At 44.7% G+C, this 24,671-nt stretch overlaps 1 protein-coding gene across 1 annotated transcript in view; it reads left to right on the forward strand.

Annotated features, from left to right (window-relative positions):
- The first annotated feature begins 3,862 nt into the window (after window positions 1-3,862).
- Window positions 3,863-24,671, forward strand: part of LGI2 (leucine rich repeat LGI family member 2) — a 31,094-nt gene continuing 10,285 nt past the window's right edge. Inside the window, exons 1-6 of the mRNA XM_083458327.1 lie at window positions 3,863-4,288; window positions 5,307-5,378; window positions 10,095-10,166; window positions 13,889-13,960; window positions 15,713-15,784; window positions 19,758-19,927. Of these exons, the coding sequence (XP_083314453.1) occupies window positions 4,113-4,288; window positions 5,307-5,378; window positions 10,095-10,166; window positions 13,889-13,960; window positions 15,713-15,784; window positions 19,758-19,927 (634 nt within the window). The 5' untranslated portion in view covers window positions 3,863-4,112. The remainder of the gene's footprint in view (window positions 4,289-5,306; window positions 5,379-10,094; window positions 10,167-13,888; window positions 13,961-15,712; window positions 15,785-19,757; window positions 19,928-24,671) is intronic.

The following is a 24,671-nucleotide window of genomic DNA, read 5'->3' on the forward strand; positions in this document are numbered from 1 at the left end:
TGATTGTAACCGTAGACTCACTCACCTTGGAGCAAATCCCATTGAACTCAATGGGATTAACTGTAGAGTAAGAGATGTCTGGGACTGCTGTTTCCAGAACACTGCAGGGCATGCAGATCAAGTCATGTGCTGTTCCTCCACCTGGATGGATCTCCTCAGGAAGGTGGGACCTGAATCAATTGCATTCAAGTTACAAGAAAGTTAGATTACAACTAAATATATCAGGAAGAACTTTCTGACAGCAAGAACTGTTTGATAGTGGAACAGTCTCCCTTGGGAGGTGGCGAACTCTTGTTTCCTTGGAGGTTTTAAAGCAGAGGTTGGATGGCATAGCTGTGTTGCTTGGCTGCGTTGCTCACCCAGTAAGGAGTCTAAGAACGACTGGGGGGTGGAGCTTGCATGCCTTGTGCTGATCAAATCAGCCGTGTTGCCTGGGGACTCGCCTTTGCTCAGCGCTTCCCAGCGGAGAGGTGACGGTGGTTTTCCTTGCTGCATCCCCTTTGCCGGGTTGCTGCGCTGTGGGAACCACTGCTTGAGGCTTCGTTTGGCTGCTGGCTGGGCTTTCTGCCTTTGGCTTGGAGGGGCTCAGAAGTCAAACATACCTGTGCTCTGAAAATCCCTTATTTTGGCTACTGATCCCTTACTTTCAAGGCTGCTGGTCCCTTATATTCAAATCTGTAAGTTGGATGGCCGTCTGTCATGGATGCTTTGATTGAAATTCCTGCATCGCAGGGGGTTGTACTAGATAAAACTCAGGGTCTCGTCTAACTCTACAATTGTATGATTCTACAACATGTTTCTCAACATGTCATTTGAAATGAACACTAAAGAAGGATAGAACTTTTTTTATGTACGCCACAACAGCAGCAAGAATACTCATCGCAAAGTATTGGAAGACACAAGATCTACCCACCCGGGAAGAATGGCAGATGAAGCTGATGGACTATATGGAAATGGCGGAAATGACTGGCAGAATCCGAGACCAGGGAGAAGAGTCGGTGGAAGAAGATTGGAAAAAATGTAAAGTATATTTACAGAAATATTGCAAAATTAATGAATGTTAGAAGAATATTGGAATGAAGTTATATGGTCTTAACAGAAGTGTTATTAAGAATTATATAAAAATTGATTGTTAATGGGCTAAAGTGGAAAATTTAAAGTTAAACTGTGTTAAGATAAATTATAGAACAAAAATTGAGAAAGAGGGAAAGGATTTGCTGAACCAGCTAATTTGAACTAGAATACAAAAAAGGGAGGCGTGAGGAAGTCGAGGAAACAAGCATATGAAAGATAAAGAAATGAAATTTGGATGTGTTTTTAAATGTTTTTGTTTTTTCCTGTTGTTTTGCTGTATTGTTTTTTTCCCCTATTTTTGATGTATTGTTGGTTAATTTTTTTTACTGTTTCTTTTTTACTCTTTTTCTTTCTGTAACTATTAAATACCTAATAAATATTATTATATTAAAAAAGAAATGAACATTACCTGATGAAGTCTTTAAGAGGACTCACCATCATTCACACGCAAGTCCCCCTTGGAACTTACACCTCTTCCAGCTCAGGCAAAGAAATAATGATTATGGATTTGTCATAATTTGAGATATCTGTCTGTAACAAGCAAAGATTTGCCTTGGTTTATAATTTTCTGTGAAATTAGCAGGGTTTCCCCTCCCCCCCAACTGGAACTCAATGGAACTCGGTTCCGGCACCTCTAAGGTGGATGCTATGGGAGGTGTTCATGGTGAGTTTCGGCACCATTTTTTTTATAGAAAAATAGCATTGGAAATTAGATTTGTCTGTCTGAACAAACTTGAATCAAAAATATGTACAGTGGTACCTCGGGTTAAGTACCTAATTTGTTCTGGAGGTCCGTTCTTAACCTGAAAAGGTTCTTAACCTGAGGTACCACTTTAGCTAATGGGGCCTCCTGCTGCTGCCACACCACCGGAGCACAATTTCTGTTCTCATCCTGAAGCAAAGTTCTTAACCCGAGGTACTATTTCCGGGTTAGCGGAGTCTGTAACCTGAAGCGTATGTAACCTGAGGTATCACTGTAGTAGTGAGAAAGGCTTTTGCAGGCAAAATAAAGAATAGCAGCAAGCATACTCAAGAGGGAGAACGAATGAGTAAGGCTTTGCATTGATATAATGAACAATGTTTGCCAAGAATAATCTGAAATCTGATATTGCTGTGTAGATTATTATCTATCAATAAATCAATAATAATAATAATACTTTATTTATGCCCCACCCATCTGGCTGGGTTTCCCCAGCCACTCTAGGCAGCTTCCAGAATATTAAAATACAATCTATCATGTCATTTACATTCCATCCTTCTTCCAAGAAACTCAAGGTGTTGTACATGGCATCCCCAGTCCAATTTTATCCTCACAACAGACCTGTAAGGTAGGTTTGATCAAGTGGGACTGACTGGGCCAATATCACACTGTGAGCTTTGTTGCTGAGGAGGAATTTGAACCCATGTTTCCCAGATCTGAATCTAACACTTTTCCTCACCCAAGTCCATTTAATAAGAGCCTGCAATAGATACTGGCCATTAATGGATATTTGCCTGCTGTAATAAATATTGGCCTGTTTCTCTGCTTCATGTTGAGTAATAATAAATAAAACCACACCTGGAGTACCACAATTTAAGAAGAATATTGACAAGCTGGAATATGTGCAGAGGAGGACGACCAAGATGATCGAGCGACCAAGATGGAAACCAAGCCATAAGGGTATGTTTAGCCCAGAAAAGAAGAGACTGAGAGGTGTTATAATTGCCTTTTTGAAGTATCTAAGTATCCTGAGAGACGCGGGTGGCGCTGTGGGTTAAACCACAGAGCCTAGGACTTGCCAATCAGAAGGTCAGCGGTTTGAATCCCCGTGACGGGGTGAGCTCCCGTTGCTTGGTCCCTGCTCCTGCCAACCTAGCAGTTCAAAAGCACATCCAAGTGCGAGTATATAAATAGGTACCACTCCGGCGGGAAGGTAAACGGCGTTTCCATGCGCTGCTCTGGTTTTCCAGAAGCGGCTTAGTCATGCTGGCCACATGACCCGGAAGCTGTACGCCGGCTCCCTTGGCCATTAAAGCGAGAAGAGCGCCGCAACCCCAGAGCCAGGCTGTCATGTGGAGGAAGCGTGTTTTCTCCTGCTTCGGAGGCTAGAACCCAATCCAATGGATTCAAATTAAAAGAAAGGCGATTCCGACCAGGAAGAACTTTCTGACCGTAAGAGCTGTTTGACAGCGAAATGGACTCTCTTGGAAGGTGGTGGACTCTCATTCACTGGAGGTTTTTAAGCAGAGGCTAGATGGCCATTTGTCATGTAATTGAGATTCCTACAAACATGAGTCTGACCAAACTGCGGGAGGCCTTGGAAGACAGGAGTGCCTGGCGTGCTCTGGTCCATGGGGTCACAAAGAGTCAGACACAACTAAATGACTAAACAACAACAACAACAACTTTGAATAGGTACCTGTATAAATATAGGTATCATCATCATCATCATCATCATCCCCCACCGTTTGGGCAGCCCTCACTGCGCTATGGGAAGCCGCCCAGAATCCCCCCCCTGCCCCCTTGCTATGGGAATTCGCCCCATAACCCCACCAATGAGATGGACCTTTTTTAAGAACTATTGACTGGGCTGGATGAGGTTGTAAGGCGGGGGGGGGGGGGGTATGGGAAACTCCGATGGAGAGGATGGGCTCCTTGCCTCCGATTGCGCAGGGTCGGTGGGTAGCCGGCGATTTCTTAAAACTCTCCTTTGGCTGAATTATTCATGAGACCAAAAAAGAAAGAAAGAAAAGCAGAAGAAGGGGGGGGGGGAGGATGAGGAGCTGGGGGGGGGGTGGGGAGCGGGAGGCCTCGGCGCTGATGTCAGTCCGGAGGAAGGAGCCTGAGAGCACAGCAGGATCCTGGGCGCTGCTTCCAGTGCTGCAGAGAGGGAGAGAGAGGGGGCAGCTTCAGGGTGCAGCATGCTGCCTGGCTCCCGTTCCAGCCTCTCCAGTAGCAGCGGCGGCGGCGGCGGCGGCTGCATTGCTCGGGCCACGAGCGCAGCAGGGCCAAAGGGGGACCACGCGGCGGAGGCGGCGGCGGCGGCCGAGGGCGCACGATGGCTGGCTGGCTGGGCAGCGGCTGTCTCTGGCTCCTGGCGCTGGCGTGCCTTCTGCAGCGCGCCCAGGTGAGGAAGCCGGTGCGGTGTCCCGCCATCTGCAGCTGCACCAAAGAGTCCATCATTTGCGTCGGAGCGGCGGCGGTGCCGCGGAGCCCCGGAGACATCAGCTCCTTGTAAGTCGAGCCAAGAAGGGTGATGGGTGGGTGGCTGGCGCGCAACGCAGCGCACGGATGGCACCAGACCTTCCCTTCTGGGGCGGCGCGCGTGCATGCTTTACTTGAGATTCCTGCATTGCAGGGGGTTGGGCTGGATGACCCTCGGGGGTCTCCCCCCCCCCTTCCGACACTCACTCCGCGATTCTAGGATTCTGACGTTCAGAGGGTGTTAGGAAAAGCGCAGCACCAAACTTGCCCCCTCCGGCTGCTCCGTGCAAACAGGGCGCATGGGAAGGGAGGCGCCCGCCTGGCGTTTCCGGAGATGCCTGCGCGGTAGCTCAGCCGGGAGATGTTGTTTTAGGGCTAGCAGAAGATGCTGCAGCAGCAGGCAGTTCCAGAGATGACAAAAGACTGGAGAGGGGCGGGTGATGCGGGAGAAAAGGCCCAGCGTATAAAACTCAAAGAATTGGGGAGATGCAGCGAGTAAGTGGCCATGTTCTCACTAGAGGAGAAGAAATGATTTTCAGCTGGTCTTAACTATCTTGGAACAAATAGGATTCAGGGTCCTGGAAGTTAAGAGTGAGTTCACTGCCTTTGGTAATGTAGGACTTTTCAACTTGCCTCGCTTTAAAATCTGCTGGGCTTCAACAGCCTTCAGTTCTGTTTCACTCACTGATTGCTTCTGTTCAGTCATATGTCATCTGTATCTACAGCTATAGCACAAAGGCACACAGATATTACAATGCATATATATAATAGGTAGGAAAATAAATCCATAATATAAGGGGACGAAGAAAGCAGATCCCGATTCACTTTTCAGACAGAGGCAGTCAAATGCACACAATATTTTGGATTAATTGATAAATACGGTGAAAGGAGACCATAGAAAACTTCCGGAGGAGCAGGTTAAGAACTGTAAGGAAGGTCATGGAAAAGCTGTTAAGAAAGAGAGTCATAATGATGATGGTAATAATCAAATAAGAAAAAAGTGTTGTAATTAGTTCCTATGGATTTTCCCTTGTATTTTCCCCCTCAGGAGCCTGGTAAATGGAACATTTTCTGAAATAAAAGAGAGAATGTTTTCACATTTGCCTTCCCTACAGTTGCTGTAAGTATTAAATTTTAATTTTTATTTATAAAAAGAGATGATCAAAGCTCTTGCCTGCGAAGAGGCATCCTGGGACTTTGAAATAACTGTTTCCAAATCACAGACTGAGACCCACGATTGGTGAATGTTAATTTCTAAAACCAAGTAAAGAGCTGAGGAGTCATTGCTTTGAAAGGAAATGAAAGGTTAGTGCAGAATCCAAAATAAATTGACATGCGATTGTAAAGCTTATTCTGAAATCCAGTTTCTTTTTTTTTTAGAGGTGCCCATTACAAACACTTCTCTTGTTTGACATTCGTTGGAAGGATTATGCTAAAATATTGGAAGGAAATTCTGCTCCAACAGCAATGCTACATTGTTGAGAAACACCAAAAGAAACTGGATTCTTAAACCCCCCCCCCCACCACAAGCAACACCTTTTTAGTATACCTACTTAACAGCTTCCTTCTTATATCTCTGCCATAGCAGTATAATTCCCTATTTGGTTCCTTCCATATCCAAGTTGGCACGAGTATGCTTAATTCCCACCACGCTTTCGAATCGCAATACACATTGTTGTCTCAAACTTCTTGGGCCTTCCTTTCATCTGAGAAAGAGAAGGTGCCTCCCAGGCTCTCAGTCGTGGGTGGAAAGGAGACAAGAGCTTGCTTGATGGCTTGGCAGTTGCCAAAATCTACACCCCACGCTGTAATTTTATCTTGGTTTGGGAATTGTTGGTGAAGTTGACTAAACAGCAGCCGTGCTGTCTGTCCTGCCCACCCACTCTTAACAACCAAGGCAGATGACCTGGTGAACCAGCCACAAAACTTGCATGGCCCACAGACTAGAAAACAGGTCATGTATATGCTTCCAATTCTCTAGATGACTCTCTTGGGAGCAATGCAGTGAACTGCCAAGCCATGCAATCAATGCGCTGTGTTACACAACAGTTAACAAAGGGGATAGGCTGAGATTATTGTTGCGAACTGTGAAGATCAGCATCTTAACCTTCCTGTACGATACTAGGCAATGCCCTTCAGGTTATAAGTAATTGTGGTTGACTTTCGTCTGACTGTACTGAAACTTTTGTAATCCTTATCCATTTGATGATTTGCGGTTGCTGTAATATTTGCACTCCTGTTTTGTGATAACTGTATTTTTGTGCGTGTTTAACCAATAAAATGTAGAACTTTATCAGCACAGCGCAGGCTGCAAGCACCAGCACATGCTCGTGATGCCATCAATTTGTGCTGACGTCAGTCGGCTTCTAGACAGACCTAGAAAGGTCTGAAAACACCTGCTGTTATCTGCTGGAGCCTTCTTATGAATTATAGTCCATCTCCCCGTATATAGTGCCCAGTTCCACCCAAACTGGAACTAGGAAATCCGGTCAAAATTTCAGCTTTGGAAAGAATTCAATGGTCAGGGTAGAAATTAATGGTAACTGTGGAAAAGTGACAATTTATCCTTAGAGTTTGTTGGTTCCACAAGCACCTCTGTCCTAGCCTGTCCCTCTGTGGACTTTTGGTCTACAGTTGCTTTACACCAGGAAGAGAGCTGGATTATACCCATCTGAGGATAAGGATGGCACCACCCATCTTTGCTTCCCTTTCCCTTGAAAGCAGAGAGAAGCCCCTAGAAATGTGTTTATGGCCTGAAAGGTGGGAGAGTCCCTGTAGATTTGCAGTGTAGGGTGGTGCTGTGGGCTAAACCACAGAGCCTAGGACTTGCCAATCAGAAGGTCGGTGGTTTGAATCCCTGTGACGGGGTGAGCTCCCGTTGCTCGGTCCCTGCTCCTGCCAACCTAGCAGTTCAAAAGCACCTCAAAGTGCAAGTAGATAAATAGGTACCGCTCTGGCGGGAAGGTAAACGGCGTTTCCATGCGCTGCTCTGGTTTGCCAGAAACGGCTTAGTCATGCTGGCCACATGACCCAGAAGCTGTACGCCGGCTCCCTCGGCCAATAAAGCGAGATGAGCGCCGCAACCCCAGAGTCGGCCACGACTGGACCTAATGGTCAGGGGTCCTATTACCTTTACCTTACAGAGTTGTGGTGCAATTCTGTTCTTTTATGCATTTCTGCTGCACTGGGCTCACTAGGATGAGCTACTCTTTTCTAGTAGTCATAGATTCTGTTCCTCTTATTCTGCTATCCAAGAGCACCTCTAACCCCCTTTTTTAATCCAATAGCGTCATGTCTTGCCACTCTGCTCTTCCAAGGCGGTCCTGGCTTGTTCTATCGAGGTTCTGAGAGCATTTTCCATACAAATCATTATATCAACATTCATATTAATATTTTCTATGGTTATTAAACGATGACCATATTTTGGCATTGATTTTTTTTTGGTACTGTTTTACTCAGCTCTCTTTTTAAACTATAAAACATTAAACGACACTATAGGAATCCAAGTCAGCAGAAATGCTAAATGAATGTTTGACAGTGATGTAGAACTGTGACTAATCTATCAATCAACCAACCAACCCTTTCAATGCATTCCATCGTGGCTTCCCAACACTCTGCCACACCCCAGTGTGGTAAAGAAACAGAACCCAGGGTACAGCTGTGCAGGCAGAAGGGGGAGGCAGAACACCCAGTGAGGTGGCCATAATCCATCATTCAGCTGAGTTGACCTCTCCCTCCTCCAGCTGCCACCACAAGGCTACCTAAGGACCATCTTGCCCTGAAAGGGGGTGGGGGGTGGGAAGACAGAACAGCCTGGTGAGCTGCCCAAATTTTATCTCCTGGTGTTCCAGCTAAAGTGGTTTCTCCCCAAACCGCCAGTCCATGGCTACACAAAAAACATCTTGCCCTAGGATAGGAGAGATCTAACTATATCCTAAATAAATAAAATAAAATCCTATATATAAAATACAGTCATACTTCGGGTTGAAGTAGCTTTGGGTTGAGTGTTTTCAGGTTGCGCTCCGTGGCGACCCGGAAGTAATGGAATGTGTTACCTCCAGGTTTCGCCGCATGCACAGACGCTCAAAATGACGTCATGCGCATGCGCGGAAGCGGCGAATTGCAACCTGCGCAGACGCAGGTTGTGTTTGCTTCAGGATGCGAACGGGGCTCTGGAACGGATCCTGTTCGCATCCAGAGGTACCACTGTAAGTGCCTATCACTCATTCCTATAGGGGGAAGTAAATCACTGCACTTGACGACAACATTCTGGTGGGCCACCAACATCCCCAGTCCCCCTAATATTGAGGTGACCTAGCTATCACATACAAGGCACATCCTGGAAGGGAGCAAGGCTCCACTTTCTCCACTTCCTGCCATTCACAAAGTTGAAAGATTTAGGACAGGGAAAAGGGAAGTATTTCTTCATGGAGCACAGAAGGCAGTGGTAGCCACCAAATCGTATGGTTTTAGAAGGGAATTGGACAAATTCATGGAGGATAACTCTACCGGTGGCTACTAGCCAGAATGGCTGTGCTCTACCTACACTGTGAGGGGCAGTATCCTTCTGAATACTAGTTGCTGGAAACCACAGAAGGGGAGACTTTACTTTGAAAAAATTAGAGTGTTCAAAGCAGGCCAGTCACCAGAATACTCCAGCTAGGAAAAATGGAATAGGACTCTGGTTCTATTTCGTTGGTTTTCGGAACTGGGGCCATGATTAAGTGGGACGGCCGGGGGCATTCATATTGTGCCGCTAGAGGTGAAATTCTTGGACGAACCAGAGCAAAAGCATTTGCCAAGAATGTTTCCATTAATCAAGAACGAAAGTCGGAGGTTCGAAGACGATCAGATACCGTCGTAGTTCCAACCATAAACGATGCCGACTAGCGATCCGGTGGCGTTATTCCCATAACATACCTTTGTTGATATCTACAGGAGCCTGGCTAAAGGAACATTAAAGACTGAATCTTCCTTTTGGACTCAATTTGAATGAGTTTTCTGTTTGTGGCTTCTGCAGTAGATCTTGTACATAGCTCTCTCAATTTTTGGATTATTAATAGAAGATTTAGAACGTAGAATGGTTTGGTAGCATTTTGTGTGCCGCTTATGTGCTGCTTACTTTATACTGGCCTTCCTACTCATGGGCTTCCGACAGGTAGCTGGCTGGTCGCTGTGTGCTGGACTAGATGGAACATTGGCCTGATCCAGTAGGCTCTTAGTTCTTATTTCCTACTACCTACAGAGTTGGGACGCGGGTGGCACTGTGGGTTAAACCACAGAGCCTAGGACTTGCTGATCAGAAGGTCGGCAGTTCGAATCCCCGTGACGGGGTGAGCTCCCGTTGCTCGGTCCCTGCTCCTGCCAACCTAGCAGTTCGAAAGCACATCAAAGTGCAAGTAGATCAATAGGTACCACTCTGGCGGGAAGGTAAACGGCGTTTCCGTGTGCTGCTCTGGTTCGCCAGAAGCGGCTTAGTCATGCTGGCCACATGGCCCGGAAGCTGTACACCGGCTCCCTCGGCCAATAAAGCGAGATGAGTGCCGCAACCCCAGAGTCGGTCGTGACTGGACCTAATGGTCAGGGGTCCCTTTACCTTTTACTACCTACAGAGTCATATTTGATAACAAAGCAATGCGTGCTTTGTTGCACCAAAGCAGGGTGAGAGAGTATTAAACGCTCATTGATGACTTGTTAATGGTTCTTTTTATATGCATTCTGAAGAAACTGACTAAGGGAAATTCAGCTTTGTCTAGCATTTCTTCACAGTGCTTTAAATTGTATGGTGGCCTTTTAAAAACATCCCCCCTCTTAATGTTTCTATTCCGTTTTTTAGACTGCTGAATTCTAACTCATTTACTATCATACGGGATGATGCCTTTGGGGGTCTGTTCCATCTCGAGTACTTGTAAGTTTCTTCTTTTTGTTTAATGTAGTAAACTAAGATTTCTGAAATGGATGATGCTACTCTGATGATTTACCGGTACACTGTCACTGAAGGGAATGTTCCTTTTCTCTAGATGACATTACATGTTGTGATTCAGGCGGGGCAAGTGAATGCATGTGAACGTTCTCATCTTTCTGCTTTCCACTGCAAGATATAATGTGCATACTAGGAGCTAATACAATTCCCCAGCTGGAGATGCCTGGGCTCCAGAAACAGGGAGCTCTTGTGCATTTCTCCTCAGGAAATGTACATGAATTCCCATTTAGCACATGGCAACTTGCAGTGGAAAGCTGATGTGCAATATTGCTTGCCTTTTTCTTTCTTCAGCACTTAACGTCTAATTATTTCCAGAGGGCTAGCTATGCTTGTCTGTTTCAGCAAAACCAACAGTCTTGCGGCACCTTCAAGTTTGCTCGTCTTTAAGGTGCCACACAGCTCTTTGTCGTTAAGCACCGTATAAGGTTTGCACAAAACTGGAGAAGTTATAGCTTACTTTGAACGTGTATTTTGTGTTACGTTTCATGTGTTAAGGGTCAGGACTCCACACACTGCAAAGGGACTTTGAATTGTCTTTTCACAAACAACAGGCCCCCTGCCACCGATGCCACATTGGAAACTGCTTTTAAAACTGAAGGGACTTTCAAAAGCAGATTGTGGTAGGGCATGGGGTGGGGTGTCTGCTGTTGTTTTTAAAAAAACCCACTGATCATGTTCAAGCCCTTTGGTGTGCCTGAAGTAGCTCTTTGGATCCCAGCCAACATGATAATGATTAAGAGCTGGTGATAAATTGGGCACCTCATTCCAGCTGAGACGTATTGTGTGTGGACTCAATAGGAGAGCATTTAAAGCTCACGAAATGTGCCGAATTACTGTGAGTTGAATGAGGGAGTTTCACAGAAAAATGGGGAATTTGACCCAAACAAATATATGTTTTCTAAGCACAGTCATAAAGGGACGCGGGTGGCGCTGTGGTCTAAACCACTGAGCCTCTTGGGCTTGCCGAGCAGAAGGTTGGCGGTTCGAATCCCTGCGACGGGATGAACTCCCGCAGCTTGGTCCCTGCTCCTGCCAACCTAGCAGTTCAAAAGCACATCAAAGTACAAGTAGATAAATAGGTACCGCTCCGGCGGGAAGGTAAACGGCGTTTCCATGCGCTGCTCTGGTTCGCCAGAAGCAGCTTAGTCATGTTGGCCACATGACCCGGAAGCTGTCTGCGGACAAACGCCGGCTCCCTCGGCCTATAGAGCAAGATGAGCGCTGCAACCCCAGAGTCATCCGCAACTGGACCTCACAGTCAGGGATACCTTTACCTAAGTGCAGTCATGTGCTCTGTTGCATTCCGATCATGCATTTCCCCCTCTGTGCCATAGAATTAATGTCAAAAGTAGCAAATAAGGAAGACAGGAATAACTACAGCCCTTAATATTACCACTGTATAGTACTGTTGCTGTTTACATTAAAAAAATGGAAACACAGCCTCAGCTGTGGTGTGTCATCAGCCAACACAGTGGTGCCTTGGGTTACAGATGCTTCAGGTTACATACGCTTCAGTTTACAGACTCCGCTAACCCAGAAATAGTGCTTCAGGTTAAGAACTTTGCTTCAGGATAAGAACAGAAATCTTGTTCTGGCGGCGCGGCAGCAGCCGCAGCAGGAGGCCCCATTAGCTAGAGTGGTGCTTCAGGTTACGAACAGTTTCAGGTTAAGAACGGACATCCGGAACGAATTAAGTACTTAACCCGAGGTACCACTGTACTTACTTCAGTAGCCTCTTAGAACCAGGTGTCTTCCGATTAAACAAAAAAGTGACTCCCCACTTTCTCAATGACCTCCTTTTCATTCTATATCCTAACCACAAAATCAAAATGCTCACATGCATATATCTCATGCTGCTTCAGGAGGCCAATCCATATTACATATGGTTTTGATTAAGTTAATGCCATGATGACAGGGCAGGGTTATAGATTGGGTGCAAAAAGCAAATGTAGTCCCTCTGCCCAAACTTGATTTATACTGTTCCTCCATAACAAAGATCCAACCCAATTCATATTTTAAATGTGCCAAACCCCTGGTTTTATGCCGAATAGTCTTAATTTGCTGCTGGGTTGTTGTTTTTTTTATAAGAAATCGATTTTAGTGACGTAGCCTACTTTAGCTGTGCTTTACACATTTTAGAAGTTCTTTGTATGGTGCTTTGAGTTTACTTAATAAAAAAAAGTAAGGTATAAATGTTGAAATCAGTAAGTCCTTTTCAGTTCTACTGATTTCAGAAGGAGAGATAATGACATGGTTTAATATCTCCCATTGGAACCAACAGTGGCGTAGCGTGGGTTGTCAGCACTCGGGGCAAGGCAAGTAATTTGCGCCCCCAAACCCGTGGATTTTAGCAGGGAGCAGAGAGCTGCGAGTGCGAGTGCGCCCCCCCCAGATGTTGCGCCCGGTGCGGCCGGCCCCACCTGCACCCCCCACACTACGCCACTGGGAACCAGTGGGACTTAAAAGTTCTGGATCATGAATTTCCTTTTATATTGGTTCTAGAATTTTGCAGCTTCAACTCAGGAGAGTGGGGTTACAAATGTGTGAAGAAATCTAACAGCACAAGCCTATGCATGCTTGCTAAGAAGTATGTCCCATAATATTCACTGGGGGTTACTCTCTAGGTGTCCACAGGAGTACAGCTGGGAAGGCAATGTATTCCTTGTGCTGCGAGCTCCTGGTTGCCTTCACTTCTTTTGCACCTAGTGCCTCTTAAAAAATTATGTTTACAGTTTTCTTCCAAAAACAAAAATGTGGCCAAATGTTTGTGCATTGAAACAACACCAGTCCAACATGGTGATGTTATGAACGTAGGCCAAGTGGCAAAGAGTTAGCCACTGTCTAGTTGGGGCTATTTAAGCAGTATATATGTGTGGAACGCGGGTGGCGCTGTGGGTTAAACCGCAGAGCCTAGGACTTGCCGATCAGAAGGTCGGCGGTTCGAATCCCTGAGACGGGGTGAGCTCCCGTTGCTCGGTCCCTGCTCCTGCCAACCTAGCAGTTCAAAAGCACATCAAAGTGCAAGTAGATAAATAGGTACCGCTCTGGCGGGAAGGTAAACGGCATTTTCGTGGGCTGCTCTGGTTCGCCAGAAGTGGCTTAGTCATGCTGGCCACATGACCCAGAAGCTGTACGCTGCTCCCTTGGCCAGTAAAGCGAGATGAGCACCGCAACCCCAGAGTCGGCCACGACTGGACCTAATGGTCAGGGGTCCCTTTACCTTTACTTATGTCTGACTCACAGGGACAGTTGTTACATGATAAGCAATAAAATCATATTACAGCCTGACCCAAAGTCTAGCAAGAGCCCTGCTGCTCACACAAAGCTCCTGAGGGTGACTTTCGTGTGTGCACTGAAATGAGCAGTTTGGTTAATGGAGGCTTTTGTTAATCAGACCACAGCAGACACATAAGCCAAGAAAAGTGGAATAATTGGTGCTATTTTTATAGAAAAAGAGGTGCCGGAACTCACGGCAATGGCACCCACATGAGAGGTGCCGGAATAGAGTTCCAGCGAGTTCTATCTGGGGAAAAAGCCCTGGGAATAATGCTGTTCACCTTTTATTCAGTATTTGCTTTTGTTCTTCTACCAGATGAACTGAAACATTCTCTTTAACGTGTGTCTTTCAATCAAATCTTTCTGCATAGATTTATTGAAGGAAACAAGGTAGAAACCATTTCAAGAAACGCATTTCGTGGCCTTCGAGATTTGACACACCTGTAAGTCTTTTAATGCTACTTTGAATTATTTATATCTTGCCCCAAACTAGATTTTCCAGTACCTGCACTGTAGGTACAGCTATGGTATATTTCTCACTTCACTGCATAAGCCGCAGTGGGCTATGCAAAAATGTGAAACAAGAAATGTTCTAGCCCTCATTGTTGGATAAAGTCATTTTTATTTTTTTGTTAAGACTAAAGAATCAAATGAACCTAGAATAGGTGATAGGAGGCAATGTATTCTGTGTTCTTCATGTGCTCTACAAAACACATAGATTGCAATCACCTCATGGTTTACATATGAAGAGAAACCATAGCTGTCAACGTTTCCCCTTTTTTAAGGGAAATTCCCTTATTCCGAATAGGATTCCTCACAAGAAAAGGGAAAAGTTGACAATTATGAAGAGAAACACATTGTGTGGAGTCAATTTTAGGGTTGTTTCTTTCATGGTAAATAATTATTAGTGTCATAAGACAATGTCTGAATATTTCATGGCTGGTTCAAAATATAAACTATTTTGTAATGTGGGGAGTAAACTTGTCAGATTTTGCCTGGCATTTAGCAACATCATTAAGCATCAGCTGGGGGCTCTGCACTGGTCAAGAGGGTCAGGGTTGGGGGTGGGTTCAGGGGTCTCCGACTCACCAACCCAGAGCACCAGAAATTGCAAATCAACATGATAATTTTACATAGCCTTATCTGCATCTTCCAACATATGCACAAGGCAACATGTACCGTATTTTTTGCTCCGTAAGATGCACCTGACCATCGGATGCACCTAGTTTTTTGAGGGGGAATGCAAGAGAAAAAAAATTCTTTAAAGGGAGCGCTGAGCAGAGCCTGTATGCATCCCAGGCTCTGCTCAGCGCTCCCTTTCACGAGCTGCGAGAGCGTGTGTGCGGCACTTACAGGCTTTTCCCCAAGGAGGAAGAAGGGCAGCCCCCCCGCGCAGCTCTTTAAGGGGAGCGCGGCTCTTGCAGGCTTTTCCGAGAGGTGGGGTAAGGGACTGAGGAGCTGCCCTCTGTCCCTTCCCCCACCTCCTGCAAAAGCCAGGGATAGCCGTGTGAAGCCTCCTCAGGGCTGTGGAATGAAGGCTCCCTGTGCCCTGAAGAGGCTTCGCTCCATAAGATGCACACACATTTCCCCTTACTTTTTAGGAGGGAAAAGGTGGGTCTTATAGAGCGAAAAATACGGTATGTCTAATTACTTGCCCTCCTCTTCATTTCTGGACCCAGTGAGAAGCAGGAAGAGCCATAATGGCTGCTCAGGGGCTTAATGAGGCAGCCAATGAGCATTTCTTGTTGAAAGCAGGAAGAACTTGTTCCTAAAGTTGATTGTGTGAGGGAGGCTGGGCATGTGGCCTAGAAGGAGCGAATGCAAATTCAGCAGGCTCATTACTGTACTTAAAATATGTAATTCTATATGCAACCTTTGTAGGTGTACTTTCTTCATCCTAAGCCACAAAAACAGAACGAAATCTGTTTGATGGCACCTTGAAACTAGTTTTTGCAAAGCTTGTCATTACAAACTTATAAACAAGAGCCGCAACGTTCTATTCTCATGAATTAAGTCAGGAGTGTTAAGGTTTCCATTAACGTTCAAGGGTTTTACGTAATTCATTCATAATCCTATTAGTCATTGTCAACATTGGGAATTGGGCATCGTCCAACGGTTAACATTAGCTAAGTGCTGCTCTATTTAGTGATTATCATCTCTTCAACTATTTTAACACCTAACTTTACTTTTTCCAGTTCTTTGGCCAATAACCAGATTAAAGCTTTGCCAAGGGATGTCTTCAGTGATTTAGATTCTCTGATTGAACTGTAAGTAAAGCCAACCAAACCATTTGTGTTGTTGTTATTGCAAGCCTGTCCTTGTGTGGGTTTCTAAACTCTGAGTTTGGAATTTGGAATATTGAGATTTTTGTAGTTTGAACTGATTCTGAAAATAAATACGTCAACTGGCACTTGGTAGCCTGAGTCCAGATTGCCAAGTGAAATATTTTTCATTACCTTTTTGCTAATGATAGCAATAGTCATGGTAATTAATTCTTCTGCATGGGTGCTTTATCTAACATTTGGATGCATGTGACCACCCACTTTTAAATTATATATTGCTAAGTAAATATATATGTTCTCAAGTAACATGTGCATCACTTGAGTTGCCATCTCTTAATTATTCAACACTTGATGACTGAAAGCTGAATATATGAAATGACCCCACGAAAAGAATGTGCCCTTATCCGACACAAAGAAATGTGTGCAAACTAGAGGCATTTGCACATTTTACTGACTCAAAAGCCCACCAAACTTTTTTCAGATCTCACTAGACACCTTAGAATTCCAGCCCATTGACAGCATTTCCAGTGTACTTCTGGGCCAAATTTGATGTTAAATTGAATTACTTTGTTACTTCATATTTATTTTAAACCAAAAGCAGTACAGTGGTACTTAATTCGTTCCGGAGATCTGTACTTAACCAGAAACTGTTCTTAACCTGAAGCACCACTTTGGCTAATGGGGCCTCCTGCTGCCACCACACCGCCGGAAAACGATTTCTGTTCTCATCCTGAAGCAAAGTTCCTAACCCGAGGTACTATTTCTGGGTTAGCGGAGTCCGTAACCTGAAGCGTATGTAACCTGAAGCGTATGTAACCCGAGGTACCACTGTATTGACAAGCTGCCACGCACGACTGAAGAAGGGCATGTAGAGATAGGCTGCTTAACTCTTGCCTTCATGCTATCTTTCAACTCAATTTTTTTTTTATAATAATATTTGTTAGAAATTTAATAGTTACAAAAAGAAAAAAAAGAAAAAACATTAAAGAATTTAACAAACAATACATCAAAGATAAAAACAAAAACAAAAAACCAATACATCAAAACGACAAAAAAACCAAAAAACATTTAAAAAACACACATCCAATTTCCATTTCTTTGCCTTTCATTTACTTGTTTCATCGACCTCCTCACACCTCCCTTTTTTTGTATTCTAGTTCAATTTAGCTATTTCAGCAAATCCTTTCCATCTTTCTCAATCTTTTTTTTGTTCTATAATTTGTCTAACACAATCTAACTTTAAATTTTCCACTTTAGTCCATTAACAATCAGTTTTTACTTAATTCTTTATAACATTTCTGCTAAAACCATGTAACTTCATTCCAGCATTCTTCTAACATTCATTAATTTTGCAGTATTTCTTCAACTCAAAATTGCCCACCTTGCAAGGAGAAAGATATGGGGACCCTTCATCTTTTCACCCAGGCATGGGAAAGTAGCTGGGCGTGTATGTGGACAAAATGCAGGAATGGAAAGGGTTTAGCAGCCCCCGTCCCCCTCCAGCTGATCTTCGGTTCTCCATTCCAGTCTCTGAGAGAAACAAATAAGGAAGGAGGGTTGGAAAAGAGACCCACAGAAATCTAGTATAGTTGACTGACTTGGTTTCGAAAAAGTGTAAGTGAATCAGGGATGCAATCCTCACAGCCATATTCTGTCTCCAGTGTCACACCAGTCACAATGCCCTAGTTTAAGTGCTTATTCAACAGTGCATTTTTGTGAAAGTGCAGGTATACTAAAAGCCACATTCAGCAGTAACCTTTTAGAGATCTGCTTGGGAGGAGGCTCTGCTCCAAAATTTTAAATGTACTCCAAGGTTTCTTTGCGTGGTCTAGGTTTTTTTTAAATGTCGATAGAAATGCTTGTGATATTTTGTGGTTTATGCAAGAACAGCTGGCACGATGGGGCAGGGAAGTACGATGGTGGAGGCTGGGGCTCTGCGGGCGCCCCACCCTGATAAACAGCAGTGATGCTGGTGTAATAATAATAATAATAATAATTTATTATTTGTACCCCGCCCATCTGGCTGGGTTTCCCCAGCCACTCTGGGCGGCTTCCAACAAAGATGAAAAATACACTAAAATGTCACATATTAAAAACTTCCCTGAACAGGGCTGCCTTCAGATGTCTTCTGAATGTCAGGTAGTTGTTTATCGCTTTGACATCTGATGGGAGGGCGTTCCACAGGGCGGGCGCCACTACCGAGAAGGCCCTCTGCCTGGTTCCCTGTAGCTTTGCTTCTCGCAGTGAGGGAACCGCCAGAAGGCCCTCAGAGCTGGACCTCAGTGTCCGGGCAGAACAATGTCAGAAAAGCAACAATGTCCCGCTACACCAGCCGCTCCTGGGTTTCTGCCACCTAATACAGTGGTACCTCGGGTTACATACGCTTCAGGTTACATACGCTTCAGGTTACATACGCTTCAGGTTACATATGCTTCAGGTTACAGACTCCGCTAACCCAGAAATAGTACCTCGGGTTAAGAACTTTACCTCAAGATGAGAACAGAAATCGCTGCTGCTCCAGCAGCGCGGCAGCAGCAGGAGACCCCATTAGCTAAAGTGGTGCTTCAGGTTAAGAACAGTTTCAGGTTAAGAACGGACCTCCAGAACGAATTAAACACTTAACCTGAGGTACCACTGTATTACCAAAAAGCATAACGCAGGAGGAAATAAATAAATGACTCTCCCATACAGGAAATCTATATTGCATTTACAGTGGTACCTCGGGTTACAAATGCTTCAGGTTACAGACGCTTCAGGTTACAGACTCTGCTAACCCAGAAATAGTACCTCGGGTTAAGAACTTTACCTCAGGATGAGAACAGAAATCGCGCGGTGGTGGTGCGGCGGCAGTAGCGGGAGGCCCCATTAGCTAAAGTGGTGCTTCAGGTTAAGAACAGTTTCAGGTTAAGAATGGACCTCCAGAATGAATTAAGTTCTTAACCCGAGGTACCACTGTACAGTGCTGCCGCACCGCCAAAGCACGATTTCTCTCCTCATCCTGAAGCAAAGTTCGTAACCTGAAGCACTACAGTGGTACCTCGGGTTACATACGCTTCAGGTTACATACACATTAGATTACAGACTCCACTAACCCAGAAATATTACCTCAGGTTAAGAACTTTGCTTCAGGATGAGAACAGAAATTGTGCTCCAGCGGCGCAGCAGCAGCAGGAAGCCCCATTAGCTAAAGTGGTGCTTCAGGTTAAGAACAGTTTCAGGTTAAGAACGGACCTCCAGAACGAATTAAGTACTTAACCCGAGGTATCACTGTATTTCTGGGTTAGCAGAGTCTGTAACCTGAAGTGTATGTAACCTGAAGTGTATGTAACCCGAGGTACCACTGTACTAGATAGATAGATAGATAGATAGATAGATAGATAGATAGATAGATGATAGACAGATAGATAGGGCAACATGCATGCTGTCAATCATCTCACCCACATTTTACATTTACCACAACCCTGTGAGGTAGCTGACACTGAGAGAGAAAGTCCAAGGTTGCCCATATAAGAGTTCATCGGAGGAAGTGGGTAATAAAAATATGGTAACCTTCAGCTACCAATATAATAATCCTTGGAAAGTATTATATTAGATCTCCTAAATAATGGGAAACGATTGTTCCACCAAATTAATAAGTGTGTTCTTTAGGTTATGCACAATATACTTTGTGACAGCTTGTATTCACAGATATATTTACAGCATAGAGTTATCTCAACAAATTTGCAGCATGTTACCATCTAATATGTATTTTTCCTGCACAAAATCCATTCATTTTAACCTCCCCACCCCATGTAGAAAACAGGGTTTGTGGGCTGTCAACATTTTGACCAGAATCAGTTTTGAACTGTTCTAATGTTCTTTGAATTAAATATTACAAGTAACTTGAAGAAATATTTGACTGTTGGCTCAATAACAACCTTTTCAAATCTGTTTATTTATTTTTTATGTGTCCTTTTAGAGATTTAAGGGGAAATAAGTTTGAATGTGACTGCAAAGCCAAGTGGTTGTTTTTGTGGTTAAAGATGACCAATTCCACGGTTTCTGATGTCCTGTGTGTTGGTCCAGCAGAATTTCAGGACAAGAAGTTAAATGATGTCTCAAGTTTTGATGATGAATGCACCACTACAGGTATATTTTTTAGCAAATGAATAATGAGAAGTCTGAGCTATGCAAGTCCACGAACCAAGAACGCTGATAAGGTGTTCTGTTAGCATTGACACAAATATCCTATTTTAAATTGTCCCATTTTATTATTTACATGGAAAGTGATGACAGATTAGTTAAAAAGCTGATCCTTATTTCTCAAAAATCCACTCCTTTGTGTATAAAATGCTCTCCTTCTTCCTAATTCTTAATCTTCTACATCCCTGCTTCCTGATACCTTCTGTTCCGTTGTTTTTCTGAAACACTTACTAGTAAGGCCTAGTAAGCCTTACTTCTGATTAAACATACGTGGTATTGTTAAAATGGATTTGTCTTCCTGGATCTGCTCAGACAAAGGAAGGTAAGACAAGACTAATGGTAGAATTAAAGGTTATGGACAACATAGCTCTGTTGGCAAAAACCATGATCTAGTGTCTCATTCCCAGTAGATGACACAATTACCCTGTGTCACCACTTCACCACAACTGTATATTTTCCCTCTCTTGCTAGTGGCAGCTAATGTAGAGAAGCGGAGTGGGGAAACAGTTTAGGGACCGCATGCTGTGCGATGCGTCTCGCTCAGGGCACAGGGGAGAACTAAATATAGACAGTGATGTTTTCAACACCAGCCCTGTGTCCTTCTGTCGCATCTAGTTCAACTTTAAGTTCTCCGTTTTCCTATAATGAACCTGGATTCAAAGAATGGGCAGCTTTTTCTCCCTGCGCGTGAAGTCAAAGCTTCAAGTGCCATTTAATACTTAATAATAGTAATAATAATAAAGGGACGTGGGTGGCGCTGTGGGTTAAACCACAGAGCCTAGGACTTGCTGATCAGAAGGTCAGCGGTTCGATTCCCCATGACGGGGTGAGCTCCCATTGCTCAGTCCCTGCTCCTGCCAACCTAGCAGTTTGAAAGCACAAAGTGCAAGTAGATAAATAGGTACCGCTCCAGCGGGAAGGTAAACGGCGTTTCCGTGCGCTGCTCTGGTTCGCCAGAAGCAGCTTTGTCATGCTGGCCACATGACCGGAAGCTGTACGCCGGCTCCCTCGGCCAATAAAGCGAGATGAGTGCCAAAACCCCAGAGTTGGTCACGACTGGACCTAATGGTCAGGGGTCCCTTTACCTTTACTACTACTACTAATAATAATTTATTTGTACCCCGCTGGGTTTCCCCAGCCACTCTGGGCGGCTTCCAACAAAAGATTAAAAATACATTGATTAAAAACTTCCCTAAACAGGGCTGCCTTCAGATGTCCTCTAAATGTCAGGTAGTTGTTTAACTCTTTGATTGTGTGCAGCAGGCACACAAACCCACAATAACTCCTGAGTGTGGGGATCCTCCTCTCTTTCACCTGCAGGCATGTCTCTTTTAATATTCTGATATCAGCAATAGTCGAATAGCAGAGACATCACCTTGCCAACAAAGGTCCATATAATTAAAGCTATGGTGTTCCCAGTAGTGATGTATGGAAGTGAGAGCTGGACCATAAAGAAGGCTGATCGCCGAAGAATTGACGCTTTTGATTTCTGGTGCTGGAGGAGACTCTTGAGAGTCCCATGGACCGCAAGAAGATCAAACGCATCCATTCTGAAGGAAATCAGCCCTGAGTGCTCACTGGAAGGACAGATCCTGAAGCTGAGGCTCCAGTACTTTGGCCACCTCATGAGAAGAGAAGACTCCCTGGAAAAGACCCTGATGCTAGGAAAGATGGAGGGCACAAGGAGAAGGGGATGACAGAGGACGAGATGGTTGGACAGTGTTCTAGAAGCTACGAACATGAGTTTAACCACACTGTGGAAGGCAGTGGAAGACAGGAGTGCCTGGCGTGCTCTGGTCCATGGGGTCACGAAGAGGCGGACACGACTAAACGACTAAACAACAAAGAATAGCAGCATCCCCCCCCCCCATAGAATAGTAGGAGAAGGAAATTCTTGGCAAGTCATTCACATACCTTGGACATCAAAAAAACTCTCCCTGCCCCCCCCCATTTGTTCAGGTTTCATAATGGCAAAGGGCTTTGTGCTCTCCAGCATTACAAGAGCAAACTGTCAGAGCTGAGAAATCTTGTTTAGGGGGCGATATAAAAGTAGATTAGTCTTACTATAAACTCCCAAGACAAAATGCGAAATGCAAGTAAGGAGGCAGGAAGATTTAAGCACTCAGTGGGAAATCTTAAGAGTGCCAGAAAATGTACCAAAAGTAAAGACTGAAATAAACTGACATCAAAATGAGAAAGGATTGAAATTTCCCTGGAGTGTATGAAGAAAAAGTGTATATGCATAGGCAAAGCCTGTTGCTATTGGTATGTCTTTACTTTTTGTAGAGGACCATGGTTTGTTGTTGTTTAGTTGTTTAGTCGTGTCCGACTCTTCTGATTTCCTTAAAAATGGATAGGTTTGATCTTCTTGCAGTCCATGGGACTCTCAAGAGTCTCCTCCAGCACCATAATTCAAAAGCATCAATTCTTTGGCGATCAGCCTTCTTTATGGTCAAGCTCTCACTTCCACACATCACTACCGGGAAAACCATAGCTCTAACTATACGGACCTTTGTTGGCAAGGTGATGTCTCTGCTTTTTAAGGACCATGCTTAGGCCATGCAATTATTATCAGTGGTGTATCAACAATGGTAAACTAACTGTTGCGTGTTTAGTAGAGTTACAGCTTCTGTCATTTACTTCTCCAGAAGTGTGTAGTGATTATTTTGAGGTTAGTGGGGGATGTGCCTAAATACTGGTGACTGTTAGATTTCACATGATGGTGTGAAGATTCTTTACTAACAGGGGTCTTCTGCATTGACCGGTCAACATGCCTAGTCTTCCAAGTGCTGTTCAGGTGTATGTACAGGTAGACAATGTCCACCAGAAAGTATGTATACTGGTATGTCAACATCAATAGGAGATTGGGCCTGGCTGTTGCGCAGAACTGACACAAAAGCCGTGCTTATTCGCTGAACCATGTTTGAAACATTTCTGATACTTTCACATTCTCTAGCATTTGCTGACTGTTATCTTCACTCACCAGACCATGTGTAAAATTCCCTGTTGATGCTGTCAGTTGGTGCACATTCTCCTAGTGCCTTCCTGTGAATGTGCACAATCATCTGTGTTCAGTGGCGTAGCGTGGGTTGTCAGCACCCGGGGCAAGGCAAGTAATTTGCGCCCCCCCCACTGCACTGTCCCCCCCCCAGATAGTCCCTCGCTCTCTCTCTGCACCGCACCGCACGCCTGGCACCCTCCCCTCCACAGTGGGCGGCGACCCGGCGGCTCGGATCAGATTCGCACAGCCAGCACTGCAGTGAGAGAGTGTGAGTGAGGCAGGTAGGGGCAGAGAGCTGCGAGTGCGAGCGCCCCCCCCCCAGATGTTGCGCCCGGCCCCCCCTGCACCCCTGCTACGCCACTGCCTGTGTTTATATACATTCACCAATTCATTGATGCTGCATACCTAGTTTGAGGCCGTAGTTAAGATCATGTTCTGTGAGTTGCGATTCTCTGGTTCAAGACCTGACTCAACCATGTGGGATGTCTTTAAGCAAGTAACTATCTCTCACCGAAGGGGCGCGGGTGGCGCTGTGGGTTAAACCACAGAGCATAAGACGTGCCGATCAGAAGGTTGGCGGTTTGAATCCCCACAATGGGGTGAGCTCTCGTTGCTCAGTCCCAGCTCCTGCCAATCTAGCAATTTGAAAGCATGTCAAAGTGCAAGTAGATAAATAGGTACCACTCAGGTCGGAAGGTAAACGGCGTTCCCGTGTGCTGCTCTGGTTCGCCAGAAGTGGCTTAGTCATGCTGGCCACATGACCTGGAAGCTGTATGCCGGCTCCCTCGGCCAGTAAAGCGAGATGAGTGCCGCAACCCCAGAGTCGGTCACGATTGGACCTAATGGTCAGGGGTCCCTTTACCTTTACCTCTCACCACCACTACTGCTCATGGGCATAATATATTGGCCTACTATGCTGTTAGGATTATGGAAAATGTGGGGAAAGTAGTATCTAAATACTAAAAAAAATATTGTTTATATTTACTCCATGTATTGTAACCTGTAAATACCACACAGCAAACTACAGGCTGGTGGCTTGTAGTCTTTGGTGGGTTGAAACTTGCATAGTAACTGACCAAAGGCTTTTTGAACATGGTAGTCAGAGGGGCATCATCCAGCCACACAGCTGATCAACAGCTACACATGAGAATGTTGGATAAAATCAGCGAAATGTGTTCTAGTTTTCAAAACAACTGCAGGAGAAGGAAAATGCTGAGAAAGCAAAGCAATTCTATTAGTGAAGGAACAATCTGACGGCCCACCTCTAGAAAGGAAATGCATTTTTTAATAGAGTGTTCCAGCAGTGTAAAGTGACATTCTTTAGAATCCATACTGTGAAACAAATTGCTGGGATGCCCTCCTTTGCTACTGACTTCTGTCATTTCAGAGCAAACTGGATACATCATTTAAGACTTTCCTTTTCAGAGTCCCCCCACAAAAGGGCAGGACCATCTGTATATATTAGTTAATTCAAAATTTCAAACTTTAAGACTTACAAGATACTGTAGGTATAAGAAACCAGAAGAGGCACAGAGGAGATAGTCACAGAAAGGCACAGTGTGTGGAAACATGTGTCTTTTAGCACATAATATATCACTGGAGTTAAGACCAAAATTATGTAGGACATTGTCAGACTCATGTCTTTAACTGTGGTCTGCTTCTGATCAGGTGAAAGTGACTTCAAGTGAA

Source organism: Podarcis tiliguerta (genome assembly GCF_965153285.1).
Source record: "Podarcis tiliguerta genome assembly, chromosome: 9".
Classification (NCBI taxonomy): Eukaryota; Metazoa; Chordata; class Lepidosauria; order Squamata; family Lacertidae; genus Podarcis; species Podarcis tiliguerta.